Raw genomic sequence first — 27,082 nt, 5'->3', positions numbered from 1 at the left:
AAAATGGAAACTAAAAAAAAATGAGTATCTCATCAGAGATAGAGAAGCAATCTACATGACATCTTGCATCCTCCTATAACATCTTACTTCCCTAGTAATGTTTTCTTCCCTACTTTCTCCACTCTACTTAGGTCATTAATTTTTATAAATAAAAACTTACATTAAGAATAATTGTGTATTACCTTCAATGTCCAGCCGATTTAAGATATCAGCAGCTACAGCATCCACTTCTAATTCACATGTACTCTGAGGTTCAACACCTTCCAGTATTAATGAGCTGTATTAAAAAGATATCAAAAAACACACTAATTATGTAAGAGCAAATTTTCTGAAGATTTTTCTTACTTATACAATTTTTCATGTTTAGGTGATAATCAGAAAAGCCAGTGATATTATATTAATTCACAGTTATTCGTGACATAATTGATACTGTGTGTGTACACATAAAGAAATGAAAAACGGAGAAAAATACAAAACCTATTATATTGACAGTCTATTGAGATCCTTTTGCAGCAAATTTTACATATTTTGGTTCATGACATTTTCTATATAAGAAATATAACATTTTAGCACGTGAGTCATATCCAGGGCAAAATGGGATAAGATAACAGAGGGACGATAGAGGGATGCATCAAAACCATACCCATATGCAATCATTTGCCCCGAGGCAGCTTTCTCAGCAGTCATAGATGGTTTAAAAAAAAATGAGAAGAGAATATGCAACAAGAGACGAGGGTAGGTGAGCATACTGAAAAAGTAGGCAAATGACACTGTTCTCCCTGCCCTCAACTACTGCTGAGCTGGGGAAAGCTTTAAAGTTCTCCCTAATGACAGAACTGAGCAACCACATAGGTTCAACAGTGGAGTGACAGCTAGGAGATGTGGTGACAGCATGAGGTCATTAATTTTTTATGAGAATTACAGAGGGTTGTTCCCACTAATGCTGACTCAAAAGCATTTTTGTTTTTCATCAGAGCCACAAAAAAGATTAGGAAGACACCATATAACTGTCCCTGCTTGACAGAATGAACATACAATGTCTAATGTGGATCTCAGTTTACTCATTCTACAATTTAGATCTCCTACCCATATGGGCGCCAAATGAAAAGGAGAGAACTTTTACTAGGAAGTGGGTGATGGCAGATTTCATTAACATTTTTATTTTAAGAGAAACATATTAGCTAAACCTTATTTTCCATTGTCTATCCCTAAGAAAATTTTGATGGAACATTAGAAATTATTAACTTGTTAAACCACAGAAATCTTACAATTTAAATAAACATACATGTATACAGAGAAACACAAAACACACATGGTTTTGCTTTGTCCTTATACTAAAAAGTTCCACAATTTTTGGAAGAATTATATTGTAAATTTCAAGGGTAAATTGTCCAGAAGTAGCACATTGGTGACAAAGGAGGGAAACAGTAACATCAAATAATGCAATCTTATAGTAGAAATTTACAACTATCTCCAGCTCTTATTACAAAACTACTTCAGACATTCTGAATAGAAGATGTTCCTAGGGAAAGGAAGTAGTTTTCAGAATTAATGACCTGTTTCCAGCATATAGAAAAAGCATGAATAAAAAATTTGAGTCAGCAAATACATGTAGACCATTCATTTTAGTCATGAAAAGTAGATAAGTAACACAATGGCAATTAGACAATTGGGCCTCCCTGAACATTTCTGGTCATAGCTTAACACCACAGACCTACTAATTAGAAACACTGAGGGGGAAGTTCAGACATCTATAACTTTAAAAATCTCTTCAGATCATTCTGATGGACAACCAGGGTTGAGATTAATGCAGTAGACTCTACTTTGTGGATTCAACACTCCAGCAAATGATCCTGAATGTTCGTGACATGTGGTAATTTACAATGAGCTAGCAAATAAGTAGGAGAACTGCTTACTCAGCACTCTCATCTTATTACAAGTTTGTTGCTCTCTATTTGTTATGGCCCTTGTAATAATGTTTATGAAGGGATAAAAAACATTTCTTTGTTAAGAGAAAAAAAAAAGGTACCCAGAAGAACGTGCTAGCACTGGCATAGAAATGAGACTAATAAAATATCAGAGTACTGATTTATGGCAAAATTTTTTTACATTGTTATTTGTACTTGATGAAATTATGGACTTTCATGTTGAATACAATATAAGCATCCCCAGAATACAAATTTATGGGGTAATCTGAGACAAAAATATGTAACTATCCTACATTTATTATAAATTCTAATTCCGAATACCTTGTCTAATTTCACCAGTTTGCCTACTCATATCTGTGTTTATAATTTGCCAACTCTTAAAAGTAACAAAATAGCGGGGCTGGCCCCGTGGCCGAGTGGTTAAGTTCACGTGCTCCGCTGCAGGTGGCCCAGTGTTTCCTTGCTTTGAGTACTGGGCGCGGACATGGCACTGCTCATCAAACCATGCTGAGGCAGCGTCCCACATGCCACAACTAGATGGACCCACAACGAAGAATATACAACTATGTACTGGGGGGCTTTGGGGAGAAAAAGGAAAAAAATAAAATCTTTAAATTGTTAAAAAAAAAGTAATAAAATAGGCTCCTTAAAAACATTCTAAAATTTGAGCTTTTCATTATAATACAGAGGGTTTCCCCACACTTACTCCTAACCAGTGGGGCTTTACTAGTTTTATGATCTAACCAAAAAGATGTTTGTTCAAAAGGGCTTCAAATACAAATAAACTTTGATTTTAATTGATCGTGCAAAAAACAGTTTAGTAAATGTAGAACTTTGAAAACCAAGGGGGATCTAGCCAGTAGGTAAAATCCTTGGGTCAAGCTGATTTGCTCCAATTTTAGAGAGAGAGAGGGACTGCATCACAGGCATAAAACTGAGACAGCAAGTAGCTTGTTGGTCACTCTGCTCTGGACAAATTGGAACTTGAATCTCATGTGGTAAATAACACTCTTCTCTAAACTTAATACCATTTCAACAAGATTATAAAAACAATTCTGCTTATCTCCAAAGGAACCAAGAAGTACATGTGTATGTGTAAGCGCATGTGTGTGTGTGTTTATCAAAAAGTCCTGATATTTGTTGAGCTAAACCAAGAGGTAAGGCAAGTCACTAACTGTCCATGTCACTTTGAAGTTTTCGAAGTCTCATTCTGGTATGATATTCCGGTCATAAAACAATGTATTTCTATTATTATTTAATGAGATTCTTTCTTGATTTTAGGCATTAAAAAGCCCAAGTAATTCTATAATACGGAAATTTTGTCAGCTACATATTACGATCTTAAGCTACATAAATTAAGCTCTAAACAAATATTTTTACGATAGTTTATCTTCAATTAATAAATTCACATTTTCTTATCATGAAATAAAAAATAAAGTCATTTAAACATTTTTTCCACCTTGCATTCTTCATTAAAAATATCTGCTGTTTTAAAAAGCATCAGGGGACGTGTAGTGAAGAGCGGAAAACCATAACCACCCTGCCAATACCCAACTGCTCAATAAAAGGATCAAGAAAGTTTGGGCAATACTTTGTAGTATAAAACAGAACTCCCTCTGAGTTCTATGCAGATAAAGCTATTATTGATAATTTATAAAATAGTCACAAGAAATCACAAATGATATTATTCATACATAGTATGTCAAACCACTTTTTTCCATAAATACTTAATATTTAGAAATTTGAGGGGTTATTTTTATTAAAAGTATTTGCTATTTAGGTTTTAAATTATTTCATTATGTGATTTTTACCTGGCAAGTTATAGGATATCAATTTAGAATGCAAGATGAAGATGGATGTTGGAGAGACGTATAAACATTTACAACCAGATTCCTTTTATTAATTAGGTAATAATCAGGTATATTTTCATGGTCTGTTTCTAAAATCTATGAATCCATCTAACATACTAATGTTGAGACTTGCTTTTTTGATAAACTTACAGATTAAAAAAACAAATATAAGGTTAAAATTAAATTATGGTAACCACTGATTTATGAATACAGTAGGATACACGTGAATAAGTTTTCTTTTCCTCTACAACATCAACTAACCTTGGTATTTCATTTTCTTCCCACCGAAATAAAGTACCAGTAAGAGAATTTCCTGGTAGCCGATCCTTGCAAGATCCAGTTGGATGCAATGGATTACCTAGGAACAGAAAGGTAGAAGTGGAGAAGTTCTACTTTTAACTTGCATATAACTACCCTTTAAGTAAAATAATATATGACCTATATGTCTAGTCCCTAAAATTGTGTCCTAAAATTCACACACAGGTAAGAATACATATGCACAGTTGAGAGTAATGGTTCCAAACGAAGAGGGGAAAAAAGTATTTGCAATATATGAATATGAGAGAGAAATGACTACAATACTTTCATACTAGAATAAAATTATGATACATCTAAATGTACCATTGTGGCAGGTATGTTTAAAATCTCATTTTTTAAAAAAAAGAAGAATTAAGAATTTTTGTAGAGTTTAATCTAAATTCCTAGGATATCCTGTATGGGTCTCAAATAAATTCTAGTGGGAAGCAGATTCCAGATAAAAATAAAACATACTTTAATATACTAATCCCTGAACAACAAAAAATACACAATGCATTCCAAAAGTAATGGCAGTAACAGTGAGTGGAAACCTGGGGCAAAAGCAAATATAATGACCATTAGTACAATACTACTGGTACTGAAGAAGGTACAACACATGTTTGCTTAGTTGTCCCAGTTTCAGAAACTGAGTCCTGGGGTCATGCTTTGGAAATACTCTCTAAATTTTAGCAACTTTTCCGTGATCTCTTGTGGGAATTTAAATCTTCACATAAGAAAAAGCCTGAGTGAGTGGCACAGAAAGAATCTTAACATTAAGAAAGATATTAAAATCCCTGACTACAAAACATACTACAAAGCTACAGTAATCAAAACAGCATGGTAATGGTACAAAAACAGATGCACAGATCAATGGAACAGAATTGAAAGCCCAGAAATAAAACCACACATCTATAGACAGCTAATCTTCAACAAAGGAGCTGAGGGCATACAATGGAGAAAAGAAAGTGTCTTCAACAAATGGTGCTGGGAAAACTGGACAGCCACATGTAAAAGAATGAAAATTGACCATTCTTTTTCACCATTCACAAAAATAAACTCAAAATGGATCAAAGACCTAAAGGTAAGACCTGAAACCATAACGCTTCTAGAAGAAAATATAGGCAGTACATTCTTTGACATCAGTATCAAAAGGATCTTTTCGGACACCATGTCTTCTCACAAAAGGGAAACAATCGAAAGAATAAACAAATGGGACTTCATCAGACTAAAGAGCTTCTTCAAGGCAAAGGAAGACAGGACTGAAGCAAAAAAACAATCCACCAAAATTGAGAAAAAATATTTGCAAGTCATATATCCAACAAAGGGTTAATCTCCATAATATATAAAGAACTCACACAACTCAACAACAAAAAATCAAACAACCCGATCAAAAAATGGGCAGGGGACATGAACAGACATTTCTCCAAAGAAGATATACGGATGGCCAATAGGCACATGAAAAGATGCTCATCATCATCGATCATCAGGGAAATGCAAATCAAAACTACACTAAGATATCACTTTACACCCATTAGAAGGGCAAAAATAACCAAAACAAAAAGTAAGAAATGTTGGAGAGGTTGTGGAGAAAAAGGAACCCTATACACTGCTGGTGGGAATGCAAACTGGTGCAGCCACCATGGAAAACAGTATAGAGATTTCTTAAAAAATTAAAAATAGAAATACTATACGACCCAGCCACCCCACTACTGGGTATCTATCCGAAGAACTTGAAATCAGCAATTCCAAAAGTCCCATGCACCCCTATGGTCACTGCAGCATTATTTACAATAGCCAAGATGTGGAAGCAACCTAAATGCCCATCAACTGATGACTGGATAAAGAAGATATGGAATCTACTTAGGCATAAATGGAATACTACTTAGGCATAAAAAAGGATAAAAGTGCCCCATGCACAACAACATGGATGGACCTTGAGGGTATTATGTTAAGTGAAATAAGCCAGATAGAGAAAGACAATCTCTGTAAGACTCCACTCATATGTGGAAGTTAAACATGTAGACAAAGAGAACAGATTAGTGGTTACCAGGGGAAGGGGGGAGTGGGCACAAAGGGTGAAGGGGTGCACCTGCAACATGACTGAAAAACAATAATATGCAATTGAAATTTCACAAGGTTGTAAACTATCACAATCTTAATAAAAAGTAAAAATAAAAAATAAAAAAAGAAAGACATTAAATTTACAATGCTCTCCAGCTAAATTTAATACTTTGATTTTCTTACTTGGTTAGCTTGATCACAAAATGGTGTAATTAGGCTGAGACCAGGTATTACTATTTCAGCAAAACATATGTAACTGATTCTACACACTTTCAGAAGTTTTTAAAGATTTTGCTGTTATGTAGCTAGGGCATTTAAAAAAAATACTTTGCAAGTTGTAAATTACAACATAAATATTATTTTCTAATAAATTCATATGAATTAAGAATCTACACAAGTGTACTGATTCAAAACTATCTATCACATTATAAAAATTCACATTTTACCTACACTGTATGTATTGTTTTAACATATTTCCCTAAAGAACATGTAAACTCTCCAATTTAAATATACATATATAAACATGAAATTTCTTTTCAACTGTGGATGTTAAAAAATGTAATATAAAGTGCCTCTGTGCTGTTCAAAATATTTACTCTATTTAAGTACTTCTATACTTCACCTTAACAACTATAGTAAGTAGCACCATTTCCATTTTATTTGACAACGTATTATATAATTGAACACTGAGACAAAATTGCATATGCATATATAATATTAAAATTTCAAAATCTTTTTCACTTTTGATTTTACTCCACTTTCAAAAGTAAGATAATGTTGGGGCTGGCCCCGTGGCCGAGTGGTTAAGTTCGCGCGCTCCGCTGCCGGCAGCCCAGTGTTTTGTTGGTTCGAATCCTGGGCGCGGACATGGCACTGCTCATCAGACCACGCTGAGGCAGCGTCCCACATGCCACAACTAGAAGAACCCACAACGAAGAATATACAACTATGTACCGGGGGGCTTTGGGGAGAAAAAGGAAATAATAAAATCTTTAAAAAAAAAAAAAAAGTAAGATAATGTTATGTACTACATTAACTTGTCTTATAAGACAAAAATGTTGTTATGCATATATAAAAACTATATATATTAATTTACCATAAATTGTTTACTGTCAGTTTAACCGTAATGTATCCTAGGTAACATGACAAAATACAAAAACATGATTCACCTGTTTCTTCCAAGATTTCAGCATAACCTTTCATCTTATACAAAACAAAACAAAAACCTGAGGGCTATTTAATATAATAGAGATAAAAATTTTATTTCATCATATTTGCAATTTCTCTGCTTTTAACCAACTAAATTTTATATATTTCTGCCTTCAAATCATAAAAATCTTCCCTATTAAAAAAAAACCCTTCTAATTACCATTCTAATACTCAACTAACTTTTATAACTAAAATAAATGTCCTAATGTTTCTGCTAATTCAAAGTGTTCTCATGCTTTCTCACCTATGGAAACAAACTTTTGTGAAAATTACCTCCTTTTTCTATAAATACCTCCTGTACATACTCTAGAACCTTTTCCATTCTTCAATATTTCTTGAACTCTCAGCCATATGTGACATTGATAACCAACCTGTTATTCTAATTTTTTGCAATAACCTTTTTATTTTGGAATAATATTAAATTTACAGAAAAGTTGCAAGGATAGTATAGACAGTTTTGATATACTGCTTACCAGGTCTCCCCTACTGTTAAGATTTTATATTACCATGGTATACTTGTCAAAACAAAGAAACTGACACTGGTACATTAGAATTAAGTAAACTAAACTACACACTGTATTTGAATTTTACCAGTTTTCCCACCACTGTCTGCTTTCTGTTTCAGGACCTCATCTAGGGCATCACATTGCCTTTAGTTATGTCTCCCTAGTCTCCACCAGTCTATTTCTCAGTCTTTGTTTTTCATGACCTTGACGAGGTTGTGAGTACTGGTCAGGTAACCTGTAGAATAGCCCCCAGTCTGGGTTTGTTTGATGTTTTTCTCGTGATTAGATTGTGGTTATGGGTTTTTGGAAAGAATACCACAGAGGTGAAGTGTTCTTCTGATCACATATGAAGGCGCACATGATATCCACATGACATCACTGGGGATGTTAACCTTCAATAGTTGGGTAAGGGACAGTTTTATGGGTTTGACGAATGCAGCGTCACACCACCGTGTCAGTACTGTACAGAATAATTCCTGCACTCTAAAAGTTCCTCTGTACGTTTGCTTCGTGGTCAACACTCCCCTCTTCTCCACATCCTGGAAACCACTAATACGTTTTCCATCTCTATAGTTTGCCTTTTTCAGAATGTTATACGAATGAAAGTGTACAATTTGTAGCCTTTTGGGTCTGGCTTCCTTCACTTAGTAAAATGCATCAAAGATTCATTGATGTGTGAATCAATACCTTGATGCTTTTTATTGATAAACAGTATTCCATTGTATGGATACATCAGTATTCTCCACTGTCCTGTTGAGTGGACATCTTGGTTACTTTAGATTCTTAGTAATTACAAAAAAAGCCACTATAAACATTTGCATACAGGTTTTTGGGTGGACAAGTGTTTTAAATCACTTTGGTAAATGCCTAGGAGTGCAATCACTGGGCCACACAATAAATCTGTAACATTATGAGAAACCGCCAAACTGTCTTCCAAAGCGACTACACTATTTCACATTCCTCCCAGCAACGAATGAGAGGTGCTGCTGTTCCACATCCTTACCAGTCTGTCTTATTGCTAGTTCTTTTGGATTTTAGCCATTCTAATAGGTGTGTAGTGGTAGCTCTTTGTGGTTTTAATTTGCATTTTCCTAATGATATATAATGCTGAGAAATATCTTTTTGTGTGTTTGCTATCCTTACATCTTTTTCACTGAAGAGTCTTGTTCAGGTCTTTTTTTCTTTTGGTGAGGAAGATTAGCCCTGAGCTAACATCTGTTGCCAGTCCTCCTCTTTTCACTGAGGAAGATTGGCCCTGAGCTAACATCTGTGCCCATCTTCCTCTATTTTATATGTGGGACATCTGTCACAGCATGGCTTGATAAGTGGTGCATAGGTCTGCACCCAGGATCTGAATGTCCAAACCCGGGGCCACCAAAGTGCAGCACACAAACTTAACTACTGTGCCACCGGGCCAGTGCCGGTTCAGGTCTTTTGACCTTTTTTAATTGCATTGTTTGCTTTCTTATTGTTCAGTTTTAAGACGTCTTTATATATTCCAGATACAAGAACTTTATCAGATATGTAATTTGAAAATATTTTCTCCAAGTCTGTGACCTATCTTTTCATTTTCTTAATAGTATTTTTCACAGAGCAAAAGTTTTTAATTTTGACAAAATCAACTTATCAATTTCTCCCTTCATAGATCATGCTTTTTGTGTTGTATTTAAAACCTTATTGCCAAATCCAAGTCAAGCAGATTTTTCCTTTGTTTTCTTCTAGAAGTCTGATGTTTTATATTTCATTTAGGTCTATGACCCATTTTGAGTTAATTTTTATATAAGGTGTGAAGTATGTGTCTGTGCTCTTTTATTTTCTGACATATAGATTCTGGATTCCAATGATTCCAGAACTATTTGTTGAAAAGACTATCTTTTCTCCACTGAATTACCACTGTACCTTTGTCAAAAACTAAGTTGACTATATTGTGTGGGTCTATTTCTCGGCTCTGTTCTGTTCCATCAGTCTATGCGTCTACCCTTTTGCCAACACCAGCCTGTTTTGATTGCTGTAGGTTTAGTAACTCTTGAAATTGAATAATGTGAGTCCTTAAACCTTTACTCTTGAAAATCCCTACATTGGCGGCGGGGGGGCGAGGGAGGAGGATCTCCTAGGTAAGAAATAAAAGATTGAGGGGAAACAAACTCTGTATGGAAAAAGGTTAAGCAGCGGATGGTTCTCTCTCTCTTACTTTCCTTATATCTTCCCTCTTCCTTCCTTTATTTGTTAGTCTCTTTATGGAGAAAAAGGGAAGATACTGGGCAGACAGCCTATCTCATCCTTCATTAGATGATTCTCTTTTGGGGATCCTAAGGACCAAGGGACATCTATTTATTCACACAATTTGGTGTATTTTAAAAATTTTATAGTACTCTAAGATTTTGAGAAGATGAGAAAAACTAGCATTTAGTAAACCATAAGTTGTCATCTAAACCTGAAGTTAGTATTATCTAGTAGAATTAGTTACGAACAAATGAATTATTTTGGTCTACTTAAAAGCAGACTCATGCTGGTCATAATGCTTCAATCTTTGTGGATTTAAATGAAAATGTAATTATTTAATATAAGTTGTCACTACAAAACAATCTCTTTTTAAAAGAACTATTGCATCTAAGTTGTTTCACATAAGGATATTATTAGCATGTTGGAGAGACAAGACAAATACAACTGTAAGTGAATATAACATTATACATTAGAGCATTGCAAATAGCATCACATTTAATAAAGATTCTGAATTACAGTTTTTCAAATCACATCTAATAATTTCAATATCTGAATTCTTTGTAGGTCTGGGATGTGTGTATGTGAGCATGTGTGCATGTTAGGTTTTGCTCATGGAGACAGTCTTCTCGTGTGACTGGTATGTTCTAAATTGTGTGCTAAACATATTATACTTGAAATTTTACTCTGAGGAAGAATTTGAGACCTAAGATAAAGATAATTCCCTCTAGAGAGGATCTGCATTTGCCTCTGCCATATCTGAATGTACTACTAGAGCAGCACCACCTCAGATCAAATTCTAGATTTGGGAAGCTCTTTTAGTCCCAGGGGATTCAAACTGGGCTGAAATGTCTCAAAGGTTGTTGCACTTCCTAGTTGGTGCTCAACTTAAGGGCATATCTATTTGAGACCCTACCTTACTCTGTGCAGGGTTCTAACCTGTCCAGCAGGCCCCAGGCTTTTGTTTCTGTCTCCCTCACCTAGTAAGGCTGTCTCAATGGAGGTTCTAAATTTTCCAGGATTAGCAAACTCCTCAGGGCAAAGAGTGCTTTCAGCACTCTACTCCCTCTGTCAGCCAGTACTTCTTTTTTGTTTTATAATCTCTTTGATACATTTAAGATTAAAAACAAAATTCATATCTAGCCTTTAAATTGTTTTTAGTAGGAAGGTTGATCCTAATAACCTAGCCCACTATTCATGGAAAAAAAAGTCCTCCTTGGTTACTTTTCAGAGTACAGTTTGGATATGACAGAAGAAATGAAAGGAGTTATACCAAAAAGAAAAAAAGGGCTGGTGAACTACAAGACAAAAAATGCTAACCTCTGGTTCAAGAAGTTTGGCAGTGAAGGAAAAGAAAAACATTTTAACAGAAAGAACAGTAGAAGTGGAGCAAAATGTTGGATTGATTTTGTATTAAGTAGAGGAGATGGAATCCAATGAGAATAAAAGGCTAAAGATGCTAGACCATTTGAGCCAGATACTCTATTCCTAGGTGTGTGCCCAAGAGAAATGAAAACACATGGCTACACAAATACTTGTACATGAATGTTCACAGCAGCATTATTCATAATAGCAAAACGGGGGAAACTCAAAATGTCTACCAATTGATGAATCCATAAAGTGCAGTGCAGCCATAGAACAGAATATTCTTTGGCCGATAGAAAGGAACAAAATATTCATACATGCTACAACATCAGGATGAACCTTTAAAAGACTAGGCTAAGTGAAAAAAACCCCATATGATTCCATTTATAGGAGATGAGCAGAATGGGCAAACCTACAGAGACAAAGTAGATTCATGATTGCTAAGGGGTGGGAGACATGGGAAGATGGGAGTGACTGCTAAAGACTATGGGGTTTCTTATAAAGGTGCTAAAAATGTTCTAAATTTGACTGTGGTGATGGTTGCACAACTCTGTGAACATATTAAAAACCACTGAATTGTCCTTTTTTTTTTTTTTTTGAGGAAGATTAGCCCTGAGCTAACATCTACTGCCAAGCTTCCTCTTTTTGCTGAGGAAGACTGGCCCTGAGCTAACAACTGTGCCCATCTTCCTCTACTTTATATGTGGGACACCTGCGACAGCATGGCTTGCTGAGTGGTGCCATGTCCGCACCCGGGATCTGAACCGACAAACCCGGGGCTGCTGAAGCAGAACGTGCAAACTTAATGGCTGCACCACTGGGCAGGTCCCTCCCTGGATTGTCCATTTTAAATGAGTGAATTGCATGATACGTGAATTATATCTCAATAAAACTGTTAACCAAAACATTTTCTTTTGAGATTCTTTTCCTGATAAACTCTAATACCACTTTGCATATTTCTTTTTATTCTTTATCCACTCGGCACTTATTTTCTAAATACGTATTATTCTATAAATCATCAATTGCATAACACTTGTTTCAAAGCTTTAATTTGAACTTGCGAAATTAACCTTACTTTTCCTTCTTGCTTTTCGGAACTTGACAGCAGCCAGATTAATTAAATTCATTCCATACAGATTGTAGTCAATGAAGAGCTGTAGGAGGTAGGGAATATGCGCTTCATGAGGCTGGTAATATCTATTCATTATGGCTCCACTTTGCAAAAGTTCACATATCCTAAATCAGAAAAAAAAAGTTATGTCATAAAATTATGTTTCCTAAAATATAGTGAAATAATGATTATACTAATATAGAGAATAAAATACATTATACTAGCACACAAATTTTTCATTTCAACTTTACTGGAAGTTTGTATTTTGTTAGAAATTAAAAGTTTAAATCAAGTTTTAAAGAAAGCCGTGTACTCTGAAAGAAAATGACAAAAAACTTCTTGGATGAAGAATATTTTGACTTTTAAAACCAATTTAAGACAAACTACATTAAAAAACCAAAATGTCAAAAAGTTTTTGAAATATGAGTTTTCCTTTTAAAAATGCAGAAAAAGTTTTCAAAAGATTATACAAAAATTCTTAAAAAAGGAAATATGACTCAATCCACCACTCAGGGATGTTACTATTGTAGTATTTTTCTTCCGAATTGTTTTTTCTTCATGATGGGGAATACAAACAATAGGCAATTATAAATAGTGTAAGTGCCATGCAGGGCAAGTATATGAACATCTAGAAGGAACAGTAATCAGACAGAGGTGCAGAGGGAGTGTCTACAAAACTTTCTTGAAGAGAAGTCGCTAAGCAGGAGACCAAACGATGAACTGGAGATACTTTTTCTCTGAAGAGAGGAAGAGTATTTCATGCAAATAAAATTGCACACATAAAGGTCAAGAGAAAACATGGCTTATTCAGGAACTGAAACCATTGACTGAGGGAGGCCTAGTGACAGAGGCTGTGGTTGGTGAGAGAGGCTAGAGAGGTAACGAGAAATCAGGTCATGCAGAGCCCATTAAGACACGTGAAGAGGTAGTGGAATTTGCCTGTGAAGTGAAGAGTAGGAAAGTGAAGTGAGCAGGTTAGCTAGCGAATGCACAAGACTAGAGCTAGGGAGTGAGGAGTGAGAAGGCTACTGTGGAAAAACTAAGATGATGGTGACTTTGACAAGGATCACAGAAATGTGTTGATTCAGGAAGCATGTAAGGAATAAAATGGTCAGACCTTAATGACTAACTAGACATGGAAGGTGTATAGAATAGGAGTGGAGGGTAATGCCTAGATTTTTTGCTTAAGCAGCTAGTTGGGGTGCTGCATTTACTGAAATAGAAAGGACTAAAAGAACACAGGTTTATTTGGAGACTTTCTTTTTGGAGAGGGAATAAGGATAAACTCAATTTTAGACATACTGGGCTTTAGGTATAGTGGGGTATTTCATATATTCTCTGAAAATATCAGAAATAAATGATAATGAAGATGAGAATAAGAATAATTTTATTAACACAGCAGACGCAGCTAACGTTTTTGAGCACTACATACTGAACACTCTGTTAGGTGCTTTAAATGCTTAATCTCAAGTAATCCTCACTAAAAACCCATGGTACTATCATCCCCATTTTATAAATAGAGAAACTGAGTGTTAGAGAGATTAAAAAGTTGTCCAAAATCACATGGATATAAAGTGGAAGAGCTAAAATTCCAACCAAATTTTCTTTGACTGGTGAATCTTCACTCTTAACTATGGTGCTATTCTATTTATCCAGTAGATGGTTTGATACCTATACTGATCAAGAGCTTTGGAGGGATAGTTAGGCTACTGATACACACTTGGAAGTCAAATGCATAAAAATCAACAAAAACCAAACCAAACCATGGGAGTAGTTAAGGCTACAGAGGGAGGAGAAATACAGAGAGAAGAGATGAAAGCCTGAGACGGAACCCCAGGGAACAACCACAGATGTTAAAAGAGGAACCAACAAACTGGCATAAATATGAATGATCAGATGGGTATGGGGAAAGCCAGAGGAAGTTTATAGCAAAGAAACCAATATTTGGGATTATTTTAAGGCACAGTAAGCATTGAGACGAGGTCAAAAGGTAAGGACAAAAAGGTGTTAACTGGATTTAACATGGAGGTCATTAGTGAAGGCAATTTTAGTGGAATGGTTGGGGTAGAAGCCATAGCGGAGTATTAATGAGTGAATGGGAGATAAGAAATTGGATACACAAAGTACAGATAAATCCTTCTGGGGGAAGAGCTATGAGTATGAATGCATGTGTGTAAAATTAACAGAGTCTTATTAAAATCTAAACGGTGTGGAAAGGGAGATGGGGATAACTGATAAACGGAAAAAAAGGTCAAAGAGAGTAGATCTTGAGCTTTGGAGGTGAGAGGGAAAATCTTTCACTGTAATAGGCAGCAAAAAGGAGAAAATGAATGTTAATAGAGTTTAAGGATCTTTGACAGAAAATTAAGAGAAAATATTCCAGTGTTTTCAAACCTTCTGGTCCAAGGAAATTTTTTCACTCTTAAAAATAACTGAGTGTGCCAAAGAGCTTTTGTTTATGTTGTTCATACACATTGATATTTACCATATTAGAAGTTAAAACTGAGAAATTTTTAAGAAACTTATTTACTAATTTTAAAATAATAATAAACCCATTATATGTTAACACAAATAACCTTGTTTTATAAAAAATAACTATATTTTCCAAAACAAAAACAATTTAGTGAAAAAAGAGAAACTGGTTTATGTGTTTGCAAATCTGTTTAATAGAAGACAGCTGGATTCTCACATCTGCTTCTACTCAGTCTGTTGTGATATATTGTTTTGGTTGAAGCATATGAAGAAAATCCAGCTTCACACAGATATGTGGCTGGAAAAAGGAAGAGTAATTGAATAGCACTTTCAGATAAATGGTGAGCTTCTTCTTTGATACTACATGGAAACGCAACAGAGTGGTAGTTTCTCAGAGGTTCGCAACAATGTGGAATTTGAAACCGGATCCATGAACTTTTTGTACCATTACATTAAAATCTATTGGTCTGTCTTATACTTTGAATAATTTTACCCATACATGATTTTCTAACATCATGCACTGGTCATTTGGAAAATATGGGTCCACTAAGTTATACAGATATTCTAAATGTTGATACACTTCATTAAACAATATAAAAAAAAATCATTTGTTAATACTATCACCTATCTCATCAGAAAGATCTTTAAGTACTAGAAAGGTTTTAAGTTCACAGTAGCAATAAAGTTTTCCAAACTTTTAATGTTTGCTTAAAAGCTCAAATTTTATCATTGGCAACAAATACTATGAGTTTTCTTCTTTGAAGTGACAGGCCCACTTTGTTCATTTTTCAGAAGATGTCTGTGAGAGAGGCAAACCATTGTAACTTGACTTGGGCCAAGGTGCCAGCAGTTTTACCCAGCAACAGCGAACACAGTGAAGAAGGTGAATCATATCTTAGTACTATTATGAAAATAATTTTGACAATGCATATCCCCTGAAAGGGTTTCAGGAGTCCCCAGTCCACACATTGACAACCACTGTTCGAGACTGATGGGTTCTATTTTCTCCATGAAGTAGGAGACAAAGCCTCAGAAGGAGCTTTACATTTGAGTAAAGAGTGTGGAAAACGGTTAGGAGAGAATTAATAAGAGAAAAATAGAAGGCAGGGCAGAGCCCAGGTGAAGTTGAAGACCACGAATTTACAGTGCTTTTTTGTGGTATCCTGCATAACCAGAAACCAGACTTTAGCAGAGAGAAAGCAAACAAATAGATTAATCCCGAATTGACGTCTTCACCTGGCAGGCAAAGGAGTTGAGAAGATACAGAATATAAGATGGAAAGGAAATAAATTAATTGTAGGAGGAGGCTACAAAATGGGGTAGTAGTAGTGGGGCCAAGGAGTTTGAAGCCTAAAAACAGGTAGAGTGGGAGTAACTCAGGGACAGAATTAAAAAGACAACAAAAACCAGACATAAAGGACTTACTGCAGCCATGAAAAAGTTCTAAAACTGAATTAGAGTGATAGATGCCCAACTCAGTAAATTTATTAAAAATCACTGAATTGCGACACTTAAAATGTGTGAATTTTGTGGCATGTAAATTATATCTCAAAAATTTGTTTTAAAAAAAGAAGACTAGTCAGAAACCAGGAAGTCTGCATTTTAAAGCTCAGAGTGGGGCTGGCCCAGTGGCGCAGTGGTTAAGTTTGCACGTTCTGCTTCTTGGTGGCCCAGCGTTTGCTGGTTCGGACCCTGGGTGAGGACATGGCACCGCTTGGCAAAAGCCATGCTGTGGTAGGTGGCCCACGTATAAAGTAGAGGAAGATGGGCATGGAAGTTAGCTCAAGGCCAGTCTTCCTCAGCAAAAAGAGGAGGATTGGCAGCAGTTAGCTGAGGGCTAATCTTCCTCAAAAAAAAAAAAAAAAAGGTAGGAAAGTTTCAGGGTGTGTTTCAGGGTCAGAGAATTTCAGGGTCAAGAGAGTAAGTAGTTTAAGAAGAATGGAAGTAAAGATCATAGGAGATGAGCAAGTAGATGAATCAAGAGGCCAGTCCCCAAACAATATGTATAGTGTTCATTTATTCATTCCACAAATAGTTACTGACTAACTACTATGTGCCAGACACTATTGTAAACACTGGAGATTCGGCAGCAAACATAGCAGAAAAAAATCTTTGTCCCTGCGGACTTACCTTCCAACATGATACCAATTTTATATAGAAATTTTTAAAAGAGGATATGTGCATATAGATGTATGAAAAATAGAAGGACGTACACCAAACTCTTAAAAGTGATTGTTTCTAGAGAAGAGAGTTTAAGAGAGAGGGTAAGGTTCATAAGTTGCACTTGAACATTTTACATATATACTATAGCCAATATTTACACAGCACTTATGTATCAGGTACTGTCCTGAGTGATTGACAGATATTAACACATTTGATCGTCAGAACAATGTGTATTAACATCAACCCTATTTACAGATGAGGAAGCTAAGGCACAGAGAGATTAAATAACTTGCCTAAAGTCACCCAGCTAGTAAGTAGCAGAGACAGATTTTGATTGCAGGTAATCTGGTTTCAGAGTCTGGACTCTTCACCACTACATTATGTTTTAGTTAAATACCATAACGTAAACGATTCATGTATAAAGGTACTATAAAAATTAACAAAAAAAAAAGAGAGAAAATATCTTCTTTCATAGAACCCTGTTCTTTTCCTTAATTGCATGTATCACATGTTTGGTTACATACTTGGGTTGCTTGTTTACTGTCTGTCTCCCCTGCTAGGCTGTAAGATCCCTGAGGGCTAGAACCATGCAAACTGTGTTCACCACTGTTTACCCAGCAAATTCCATAATGCATCAAATATAAATGTACACATTTTAGAAATATTTATTAAAAAATGAATAAATGAATGAATCTGTCAATAAATCAGGGAATTTCAGATAGGCACTATGATAAGCTAACTATATAATTTAAAGCAAACTTATTAGAAATAGTTTAATAAGTATTTGATGCTACAGTCAAAAGGAAGAAAAACAGATTTATACTTCAAATAGAACTACAGTTTACAGATTACTTATAAAAGACACATGCAAATTTTATTCATGGTTTCCTCTCTAGCACAACTGGGGATGAGAAAGAGGAAAACGGCTGAGGTTCACTCTCTTACCACTGTGTGTACAAGAGAGGGTAAGAATCCACAGGGACAGCTCTTTTGTTCTCTAAGGATAAGAGAAAGTGTGACTGGAGGGGAACTGGTCTAAGAAATATCATTGTGGGCTGGCCTGGTGGCTCAGCAGTTAAGTGTGCACATTCCACTTTGGCGGCCTGGGGTTCGCCGGTTCAGATCCTGGGTGCCGACATGGCACCGCTTGACAAGCCATGCTGTGGCAGGCATCCCACATATAAAGTAGAGGAAGATGGGCACAGATGTTAGCTCAGGGCCAGTCTTCCTCAGCAAAAAGAGGAGGATTGGCAGCAGATGCTAGCTCAGGGCTAATCTTCCTCAAAAAAAAAAAAAAAAAAGAAATATCATTGTCTGTTAAGTGCCTATTCTGGAAAATTGTTTTGGTGCCCTACATAACAGAAGATGTTTGGGGTAAGGTTAGGGGCAGGTTTTAGAGAAAACTAGTTTTCACTGGTTACTCAGAGAAGGGAATAACCTTTGGGATTAGGGCTGTGATTCAGTGAAGTACTCAACTGGTCTAATTTAAAGTACACCTCCTATCCTTGGTGGCTGTGCCTCTCTTGGTGCCTAAATTCACTCTGGGGAAACATCCAATTTCTGTCTTACCAAAAGGTTACCTTTTGGAACCTAGTACCTACTAGCAGAGAGGATCTTCTGAAAAAACTACACTCAGAGATTCTCCAAGCCACTTTTACCTTAGCTCGTCACCACACGGGTTTTTTTTTAGGCTTGTTTTGAAGCCTAAAGAATGACTGAAGTCTTCCCTATATGTGTCCTTCCTTCTCTGAAGAACTTGGACTCTAGGATGTTTGAGAGAATAAGCTACAGGTAGAGAGATTTATTGAGAGAAGGGGGGGAAAAACACCCAGAAACAAACGAAACAAAAACCTGAGATGTAAAATTTCACCAACATCAATAAGGAATCAACAGGATTCTGAGAGATCTCGGAACCCTCCCACAGTGGCCTCACCCTCAAACACTTCTTCTTGCTTTGAAACTGAAGAGCAAATTGCTCTTGGTACTGAACATCTGGTCTGGCCAGCAGGGCACTAAGATCACACAAGACAGCCATCAGCTCTCCTTATCTACTTCTACAAACTCGCCAAGACAGAAAAGAAGCAGTTAAGAGCTATAAACCAAGGTCCATTCACCCTTAACATATCCTTCCTAGAGTCCAAGCCATGGGTCTCTCTCTTTATACATTATGTATATAATATGGTCTCCTTTTTAGTAATGCTACAAACTATATACGCCTTTCTTATAGATTTTTCTTTTATTATTAAATTAATGAGTTATTCATATTTTTATTTCACTTATCTTTGTACCTTTTCACCATTGCAGGATTGTAAAGATAGATCTTCATAAAGTGTCTCTCCTTCTCATGATAACCATAAAAAGGCCTGAAATAAAAGAAAAAGATATTTCATATTATTTTCATCATTCAGAGATGAAATAATGCAACTTATAGCCCTAATTAGACCCAGCTGGCTTAATTCAGTCTTACTTATATTTAGTATTACCAAAAAACAACAAAAAACCTCTAAGACCTATCAATCAAATTTACCACAGGTTAACACATGAAATATTGAAATCTGGTTACTTCTTTTAAAAAGTTTAAAAACACTATTTTAAAAAAACTAGGGACGAAAAGGAGCAGCAAACTATTTATACCTTAATTTCAATCACTGTAACTCTATTAAAACGTGGCTCTTTTCTCTTTATTCTGAGCATGTATAAGAAAAACAGAGACTTTTCAGGCACCTTCTTCCATTACCCATGTTTTCTGCCAAAAACTAAAGCTCTTCATTTAATTAAAAGTCCTTTAATTAACAGCATTTATATTACTTTCCTTGTCTCTGTTTATTATTAATTTTGCTAGTTCACTAATCAGAGACAATTTACCTATTTTATGTATGTATGTAGGTATGTATGTGTATATAACACACATCCAAATCAAATGAAGCCTGTGAAAAGTGTGTAGACAGAAACTTAAGAGACTGAAAAGATCATGGCCATACTTAAGGACTCTAATTATGCTGAGGCTGGGTTTTTCTCAGGGCATCAGCTGGAACAGGGAAAGGGAGAAGCAAAAATCCACATGACAGAGAGAGAAAGAAGTCTTCAGTGAAAGATGAAATAACTTGGGCTATCATGTTATATCATTTCAGGAGGTTCTGAAACTATCCAGTACGTCTAATATACAGGCTACCATTTTCAAAGATGATGTAATTAGAAACAATATATGAACAGGTCTGAACTTGTAGACAAAATTAAAGTTTTATATCTGCCTAGAGTTTCTCTGCAAATAAGTGGCTGGTTAAGTCTTTAGGTGGATAAATCCAATCACTTTTCATTTTAAAAATATTGTCCCTTTATGACAGGCACTAGATAGAACTTTCCCTCATTAGGACGCCATTTCTGACATGTCTGATAGTGTAGTGGACATCAAATATCATTATTTGGGGTATATTTAAACAATTTTTTTAAAAGTTGTTTCCAGTCCTTAGGTCAGAGCCACCTGTATGACTGCTGTAAAGCAATTTCTATTAAAAACAATCTAACTATTTACCAAGGTCTAAAGGTTTTTTATCTTGTCCTTGCCACTTATTTCAATCTTACATCACACCTCTCTTCCTTTTTCCTCCACCATTCTAAACATTTCACCCCTCTAACCTGATCCACTCTCAGGTAACTTGCCATTCCCTCTGCCTGGAAAGCTCTGCCCTGAGCCTTTGTATGGCTTGCTTCCAAGCTTCACTCAGGTGTCTGCTTTAAACTCACTTCAGAAAGGCCTTCTCTGACCATCTCTCTCTATCCCTTCCCCCTTCCCCTTTCTTGACTTTTTAAAATAACACTTACCACTTCCTGTCTAGTTTGCTGCTGTTTACCCCATTTTTGCTGCTATGAAGGAAGGCGTGAAAGAAAGACACATTACGTGAATGATCTCATTCTCTCTCACTGGCAAAATTCAACTCTTTATTTGTTCCTCCTGCTGTAGTATTTTTCATATATATATAAATATACCTCTCTAAAGACATGGGTTATCTTTAGCCAGATAAATGGGGAGGGGGGGAGTCTCCATTGGTGTGGTCTATATTCTTTGCTTTGTCTTGGTTTTGCTAACAATCTTTAGGTTTTTACAATTAGCAGCTCATAAATTTCAAAAACTGAAAATAAGTTAAGACTATCAAACCTGTAAAATTCTTTGTAAATCTAAGACTCTGTTTTCATATCTATTGCCCCAAGATATAGCCTGGAAATTTAATAAATTCAGTTCTCTGCTTCTTCTGGCCAAGAAAGTCTCCATATAATTTAACCTGCAACCCTTCCTTCCTGCTGTTGGCTTTAGTTGATTTTGCCAAAAGAATGCCTCAACAGGGAGACTCTTTAGGGGGAAGAAAGTAGAATAAAGCGGAGTTTGAGAGTAGATATTTTTAAGCTTAAAAATTATATCCGATAATCGGAGTTAGTTTTTAAATATAATAAAAGGAAAGTGAGCACAGATAGCAAAAAATCTCAGTTAATTAATTTAGATGGATTAAGACTCTCTCTATAGGATATTTTCTAGAATCATGGTAGCTACGTGGCAAGGAATCCCAGAAATGAGCCTAAGGTCACGGTCCTCTCTCTTAACCCAGCCTCAGGATAATGCATAGTCTAGGAAGACCGGAATTAAACCTTGCACAAATTTTAACTTGGTAGCTAGATGCAACCTTGTCTACCTTAAAGAAGTAAAGACTATTGAAAGAGTAAAGGAATCACAGAAGCTAGAATGTATGGTAAGAGAAAAGGGACTCCAGGTTAAGAAAAAATATATATATATTAGAATAGGAGAAAAAAGAGAAGGGCAGCCATAAATTAGATTGAACAGCTCATCTTTTGCCCCCAGGTATCCAGATTTGTAACTCAACTACTCTTAAAAATATGGCAATGCCTTTAACAAATACCCATCAAAAATATAGACCGATTGGTGACTAATTATTCATTTCACTAGGCTGTCTGGAGATTCTACTTTGAAATGGGATTATGTATAGGAAAGTTCTTAGAAACTACTAAACATAAAAAATTAGGATATAAAGCTAATGATGATCTTTAACCTAACTGTTGTTGTCACAGCATGGGTATGGACTTTCACCTCATGCATTTATTCAAACAAACAGTTACTGAGCCATATCTACTAAGTGCTCAACACCATACAATATGCTAGGGATATAACAATGGACAAGACAAACATGGTCTTTTTTCTCATGGAGCTTACCTGCTGGTGAGAAAAACATAAAAATTAAGTAAATAAACAAAAATTAAAATAATTGAAAACTATATTAAGTGCTAAAGGAAACAAAGAATAGGATGAGATACAGAATAATAATAATGAAACCTATTTTAAGGGAGGAAGTCTCAGGGAAAACTTCTCTAGAGAGGTGAAGGATTTGAAGAACTGGAGAAGGGTACAGCACTCAAGGAAAGGAAACTGTATGTACAAAGGTGGGGAAGAGCTCAGCACCTCAGAGGAACTGAAAGAAAACCAGTGTTTCTGGATGGAACATAGTGAACAAAGTTACAGAGGCAGGCAGGGATCAGATCACATAGGCTGTGGTTAGGAGCTTAAAGTTTATTCTATGAACAATATGAAGCCACTCAAGGATTTTACATTATTTTAAAAGGATCCAATTTCCATTATAAGAAGGGTACTTTTGCAGCTCTGAAGTGAGACAAGAACAGAAGAAAGGAATTCAATTAAAAGAATACTCTGGTGGTCCAGAGGAAAGCCTAGATTAAGGTAGAAGGAGTAGACAGATTTAAGATGGATTTTGTACAGACATATCAAAGTCAAAATGTTCCAGTATGAACCCCAAATCTTTCTTGCCAGCTGCTCTACCTGCACCGCCCATCCTTATAGCAGTAGACTCAAAATTTTATAGTCATTCCTGACTCCTCTCACAACCCTCATCCAACCAGACAGCGAATCTTGCTGACTCAACCCTCAGAATAGATCCAGAAGCTATTCTGACTACTCTCCTGCTACTACCCTAGCTCAAGCCACCATATTTTCTCATCCAGATTAATGAAACAGACTCTTAATGCTCTCCCTGTTTCCACTCTTATCCCACTACAATCTATTCTTCATACAGTTGCTAAAGCCATCCTAAAGTTTAAGTTAGGTCATGGCTGCTCAAAATCATGCAATAGCTCAAAGTAAAAGTCAAAGTCCTTAGAACCACCTACTGCAATGGTTCTCAAACTTTAGTATGCATTTGAATCATCAGAAAATCAGAAAGGCTTATTTAATTCACTTAGTCTTGGGTGGGACCAAAGAATGTATTTTGATGAAGTTCCCAGGTATGTTAGTCTGAATCCTCTGAGAAGTAGATGTCAAAATGTACAAGAAATTTATTAGGGGAAATAACTGTGAGAGAAAATGAGGGACCCAGGAGAGGTGGGGACAGCCACCAGACTTAGATACAGGTCTGATCCCAAGTGGAGGAGAGAGGGACAGAGGGAAAATCAATGGAAGTGTCTTCTATTGCAGTGTGATTCTAATGAAAGATCAGAACGGCTGTTGGAGAGTCCTCAAGTGTCTCCCCGGAACCTGCCTTAGTACCCTTGCCACACTTAGTCATTGGCTGGGAGAAGCCTCTGGAAGCAACTTCAGCACATATGGGATGATAGTTGGATTTCAGAGCAGTAGCTGGGGCTGTTGGTCAATTATGCTCCCTATTTTTTGGAGATCCGAGTGGTACATTCTCATGGTTGTCAAACTAGCTAAAGCTGATGTTAGTGAGACCAAAGAATGGAAACTATACCTTGAGAACCATTGGCCAGCATGTTCTCCATCCTCTCATACCTCTCCAACCTCACTTTGTCCGACTCTCCTCTCTCTCCATTCCAACATGACCTCCATGTTACTCCTACTCCCTCACTTTCAGTCTTTGCTCAAATGTCATTTACCTTGTTGATGACACCTTCCCTGATTATCCTATGTAAAACTGCCACGAGTTCACTTTCCCACCCCAGTACTGATCCTTCTTATCCTGCTCTACATCTTTTGTTCTACAGCACTAATTGTCATGTGATAAATAGATTTATTTATTTCATGCTCTATGTATTGGTTATTTCTGTTTCCCATTACTAGAATGTAACCTCCTTGGGGGTAGGGATCTTTGTTTTGTTCACCAAAATATTCCAAGCACCTAGAACAGTGCCTGGCACATAGAAGGTGCTCAATAAATATTTGATGACTGAACTACATGAATTTCTACAGTTCTAGGAAGCAGAGAAATGGAAAAGGTTAAAACAGAAAACACTGTTAACCATCTTTCATTGCAATAAAAATGTACATTAAAAAGTTACAGCAAGAGATATGCCCCAGTTCCATTAGATTAGAAGTAAAAGAAAAACAAACAGAGTATGTTTGAATCAGATATGTTTTCCTTCCATTAGAATAGCAATAGAAATACTAGAGATAAATTAAAATTTAAAAAGATGTTATCACATACTTACATTCCTGAAACTAATGACACTTTGAACACGTGCTGAGCAGTGGAAGATGGATTGCCTAAAGCCACATTAAGTGCTCTGTCGATACTGAACGCCATCTGAGAAAGATAGCTTTCTGGCTGCTGTCCATAACCATCATATGGCACATAGAGGTAAGGAAAGATGCCATGTAGATGAAGACACGTCTTCTGACCTAAAATGTAACACATCATAAAGTTTAGTCTCAAGATGCATTTCAAAATTTTAACATTACAAAGCTCAGAGTGTAAGTCATTTATATGTTCCATTGACAACAAAGCTTATCTAAGGTAAGGGCTGAAGAAAATTAACCCATAGTTAAACCCACTTATATTAACTATATTTTACAACAGAACATTTAGAAGCATTTTATAAACATAAGCATTATAGTATGATTTAAACACAGTTTTGATGAAAGTATGTTTGAATACGTCACCCTCACAAACTAGTTTTACATACTTCACTGAATTGCCCTGTAATACCACATAGCACAGAGTTATGAAGCTTACAAAAATTCACTGGAAGTTTATTAGATAAATCAATGTCTGTCTTAAGCTAAATGTTTTCACACAAGAGACTTCGCTAAGACAGAGACAGCTCTGGAAGAAAGGAGAGGGTAAAAGCAGTTCCAGTGTGTAGAATTTTGCTGGGGGAAAGGAGGGTAAAAACAAAACTTTGCTATTAGAAAAAAAAAAACCTAGACAAAAACCAATGAAAAGGAAATCCTACAGATCAATTGTCTGCAATGGGCTTCTGGATTTGCATTTGGTGGAGTGGGACATGAGGAGACACAATGAGAGGAGAAAAAACAAGCATGCACACTCCCCAGGAAGCCACTATATCAGGTAAGGTGCAGAAGGGGTAAATGGTGCTGACTTGCCAACAGACAATCCGGCAGAGCCACGATAAAGAGAGTAATATGACTAAGAATCTACAAAAGAAGTGTCACAGAAACAGTCATGCATCTATGACAAGGTTAAGTAACAACATAAAAAGCAGATGCACCATTACTCTCATGAATCTGGCAGGGTATGGAAGTGGTTCCTGTCCTCAGAGCATTGTCCCTAGTTCCCCTTGGGTACATGCCATTTGTCTAACTCAAACAGAGAGGAGAACAGCAGTGATGGAAGAACACATCCATTTTTCTCATGCTGTCACTCACTATCGCTGTGCTGCCCTGCCAACACAATCTTCGGGCTTCTTCCCCACCCCTTATCCCACTCTGCTTCACTGGGCTTTTCTTTTGGTAGGAAAGTAACTATTCGTTTGATTACTATTTCCTATTTATAATTTAGAATGATCTATATAAAAATAGTTTTGTGTTTTATTGATATCTTGTATTTACACTTCTTATAGTTAATAACATCTTATTTTTAAGGTACAGCTATAACAGAATTAACAAATAAATCTGGAATAGTTCTTAATTATATAAAGTATAGCAAAATTAGAAAGATCACTCACATAATGAAGTAAGATATATGCTCTCTTGAGTACAGTATTTTGATTTGAACTACCAACTTTCACACTTTTGAAGAACTACAAATTGTGTTGGTGTTAGACCAATTTCAGTTTCTATTTTTAGCAGCAGTTATGCTACGTAATTTCAAAGGAATGTAAAAAATATTTTTGGTTAAAATAAAATTCTTTGACTATTTTCTTTCATTTCTAAATATAACATGGTACTATTTTCTAAACATTGCAGTTTTTTAATTCTTCAAATAGAAACTATTCAAATTGAAATGATGAGTGAGTCTTAAGAAAATATATTTAATCAATTTACTGATATCTACCTGAATGCTTTTTAAACATCTCATGAAAAAAGCTTATAACTTTTACCCTTCTGGATATAAACTACAATTTGGTTAAGAGCAACTGGCATGCTAAACCATGGAGTGAGGGAGGTGGGAAGACAGAGAAGTATTCCCTTTTAAGGCGACAAATCTAATACCAGTGATTACAGAATTACTAGTGTAATAGCATATTTTACAAGCAATATTTTAAGTTCCAAAGTTATTAATTTTACAGTCTATATATCTTAATAATAGAAATTTGGGTGAATCTTAAAGAAATAATTATAAAATTTGATTTCTACTAATAGTTCCTTTATAGGCAGGGTGGTCAAAGTTCATAAAATATTTTTAAAATATCTTTTCACAACTCCTGTGAAGTAAGGGCCAGAGAAATTATCTTTCTATTTATAGGCTTTGGAACTACAGTAATTTGTGGTGTATGATTTAGGAGAAAAGCAGGAATTATTTATTCAGCAGGCACTGGACTAAGTGCTTTACATATACTCATTTCTAAAACTTAGAACAACCTTGCAAGTATCACAAAAGTTAACTTTCCCAAAGTCACATACCCATTAAGTAACTGAATCAGGATTTGAAAGCAGATCAACGAAATCTAAAACCCACGCTCTTT

The 27,082-nt window shown here is 35.8% G+C and overlaps 1 protein-coding gene across 2 annotated transcripts in view; it reads right to left on the bottom strand.

Annotated features, from left to right (window-relative positions):
• The window catches only part of REV3L (REV3 like, DNA directed polymerase zeta catalytic subunit), a 172,149-nt gene that overhangs the window by 99,039 nt on the left and 46,028 nt on the right, over positions 1-27,082 (bottom strand). For both annotated transcript variants that reach the window (XM_046674363.1, XM_046674364.1), the window contains exons 2-6: positions 24,647-24,836; positions 19,471-19,545; positions 12,512-12,672; positions 4,040-4,136; positions 183-277 (exon numbers count right to left, since the gene is read on the bottom strand). In XM_046674363.1, the coding sequence (XP_046530319.1) occupies positions 183-277; positions 4,040-4,136; positions 12,512-12,672; positions 19,471-19,545; positions 24,647-24,836 (618 nt within the window). The remainder of the gene's footprint in view (positions 1-182; positions 278-4,039; positions 4,137-12,511; positions 12,673-19,470; positions 19,546-24,646; positions 24,837-27,082) is intronic.

This window comes from Equus quagga, chromosome 11 (assembly GCF_021613505.1).
Source record: "Equus quagga isolate Etosha38 chromosome 11, UCLA_HA_Equagga_1.0, whole genome shotgun sequence".
Classification (NCBI taxonomy): Eukaryota; Metazoa; Chordata; class Mammalia; order Perissodactyla; family Equidae; genus Equus; species Equus quagga.
The sequence above is the reverse complement of the archived record's forward strand: the minus strand, read 5'-3'. Positions and strand labels throughout refer to the sequence as shown.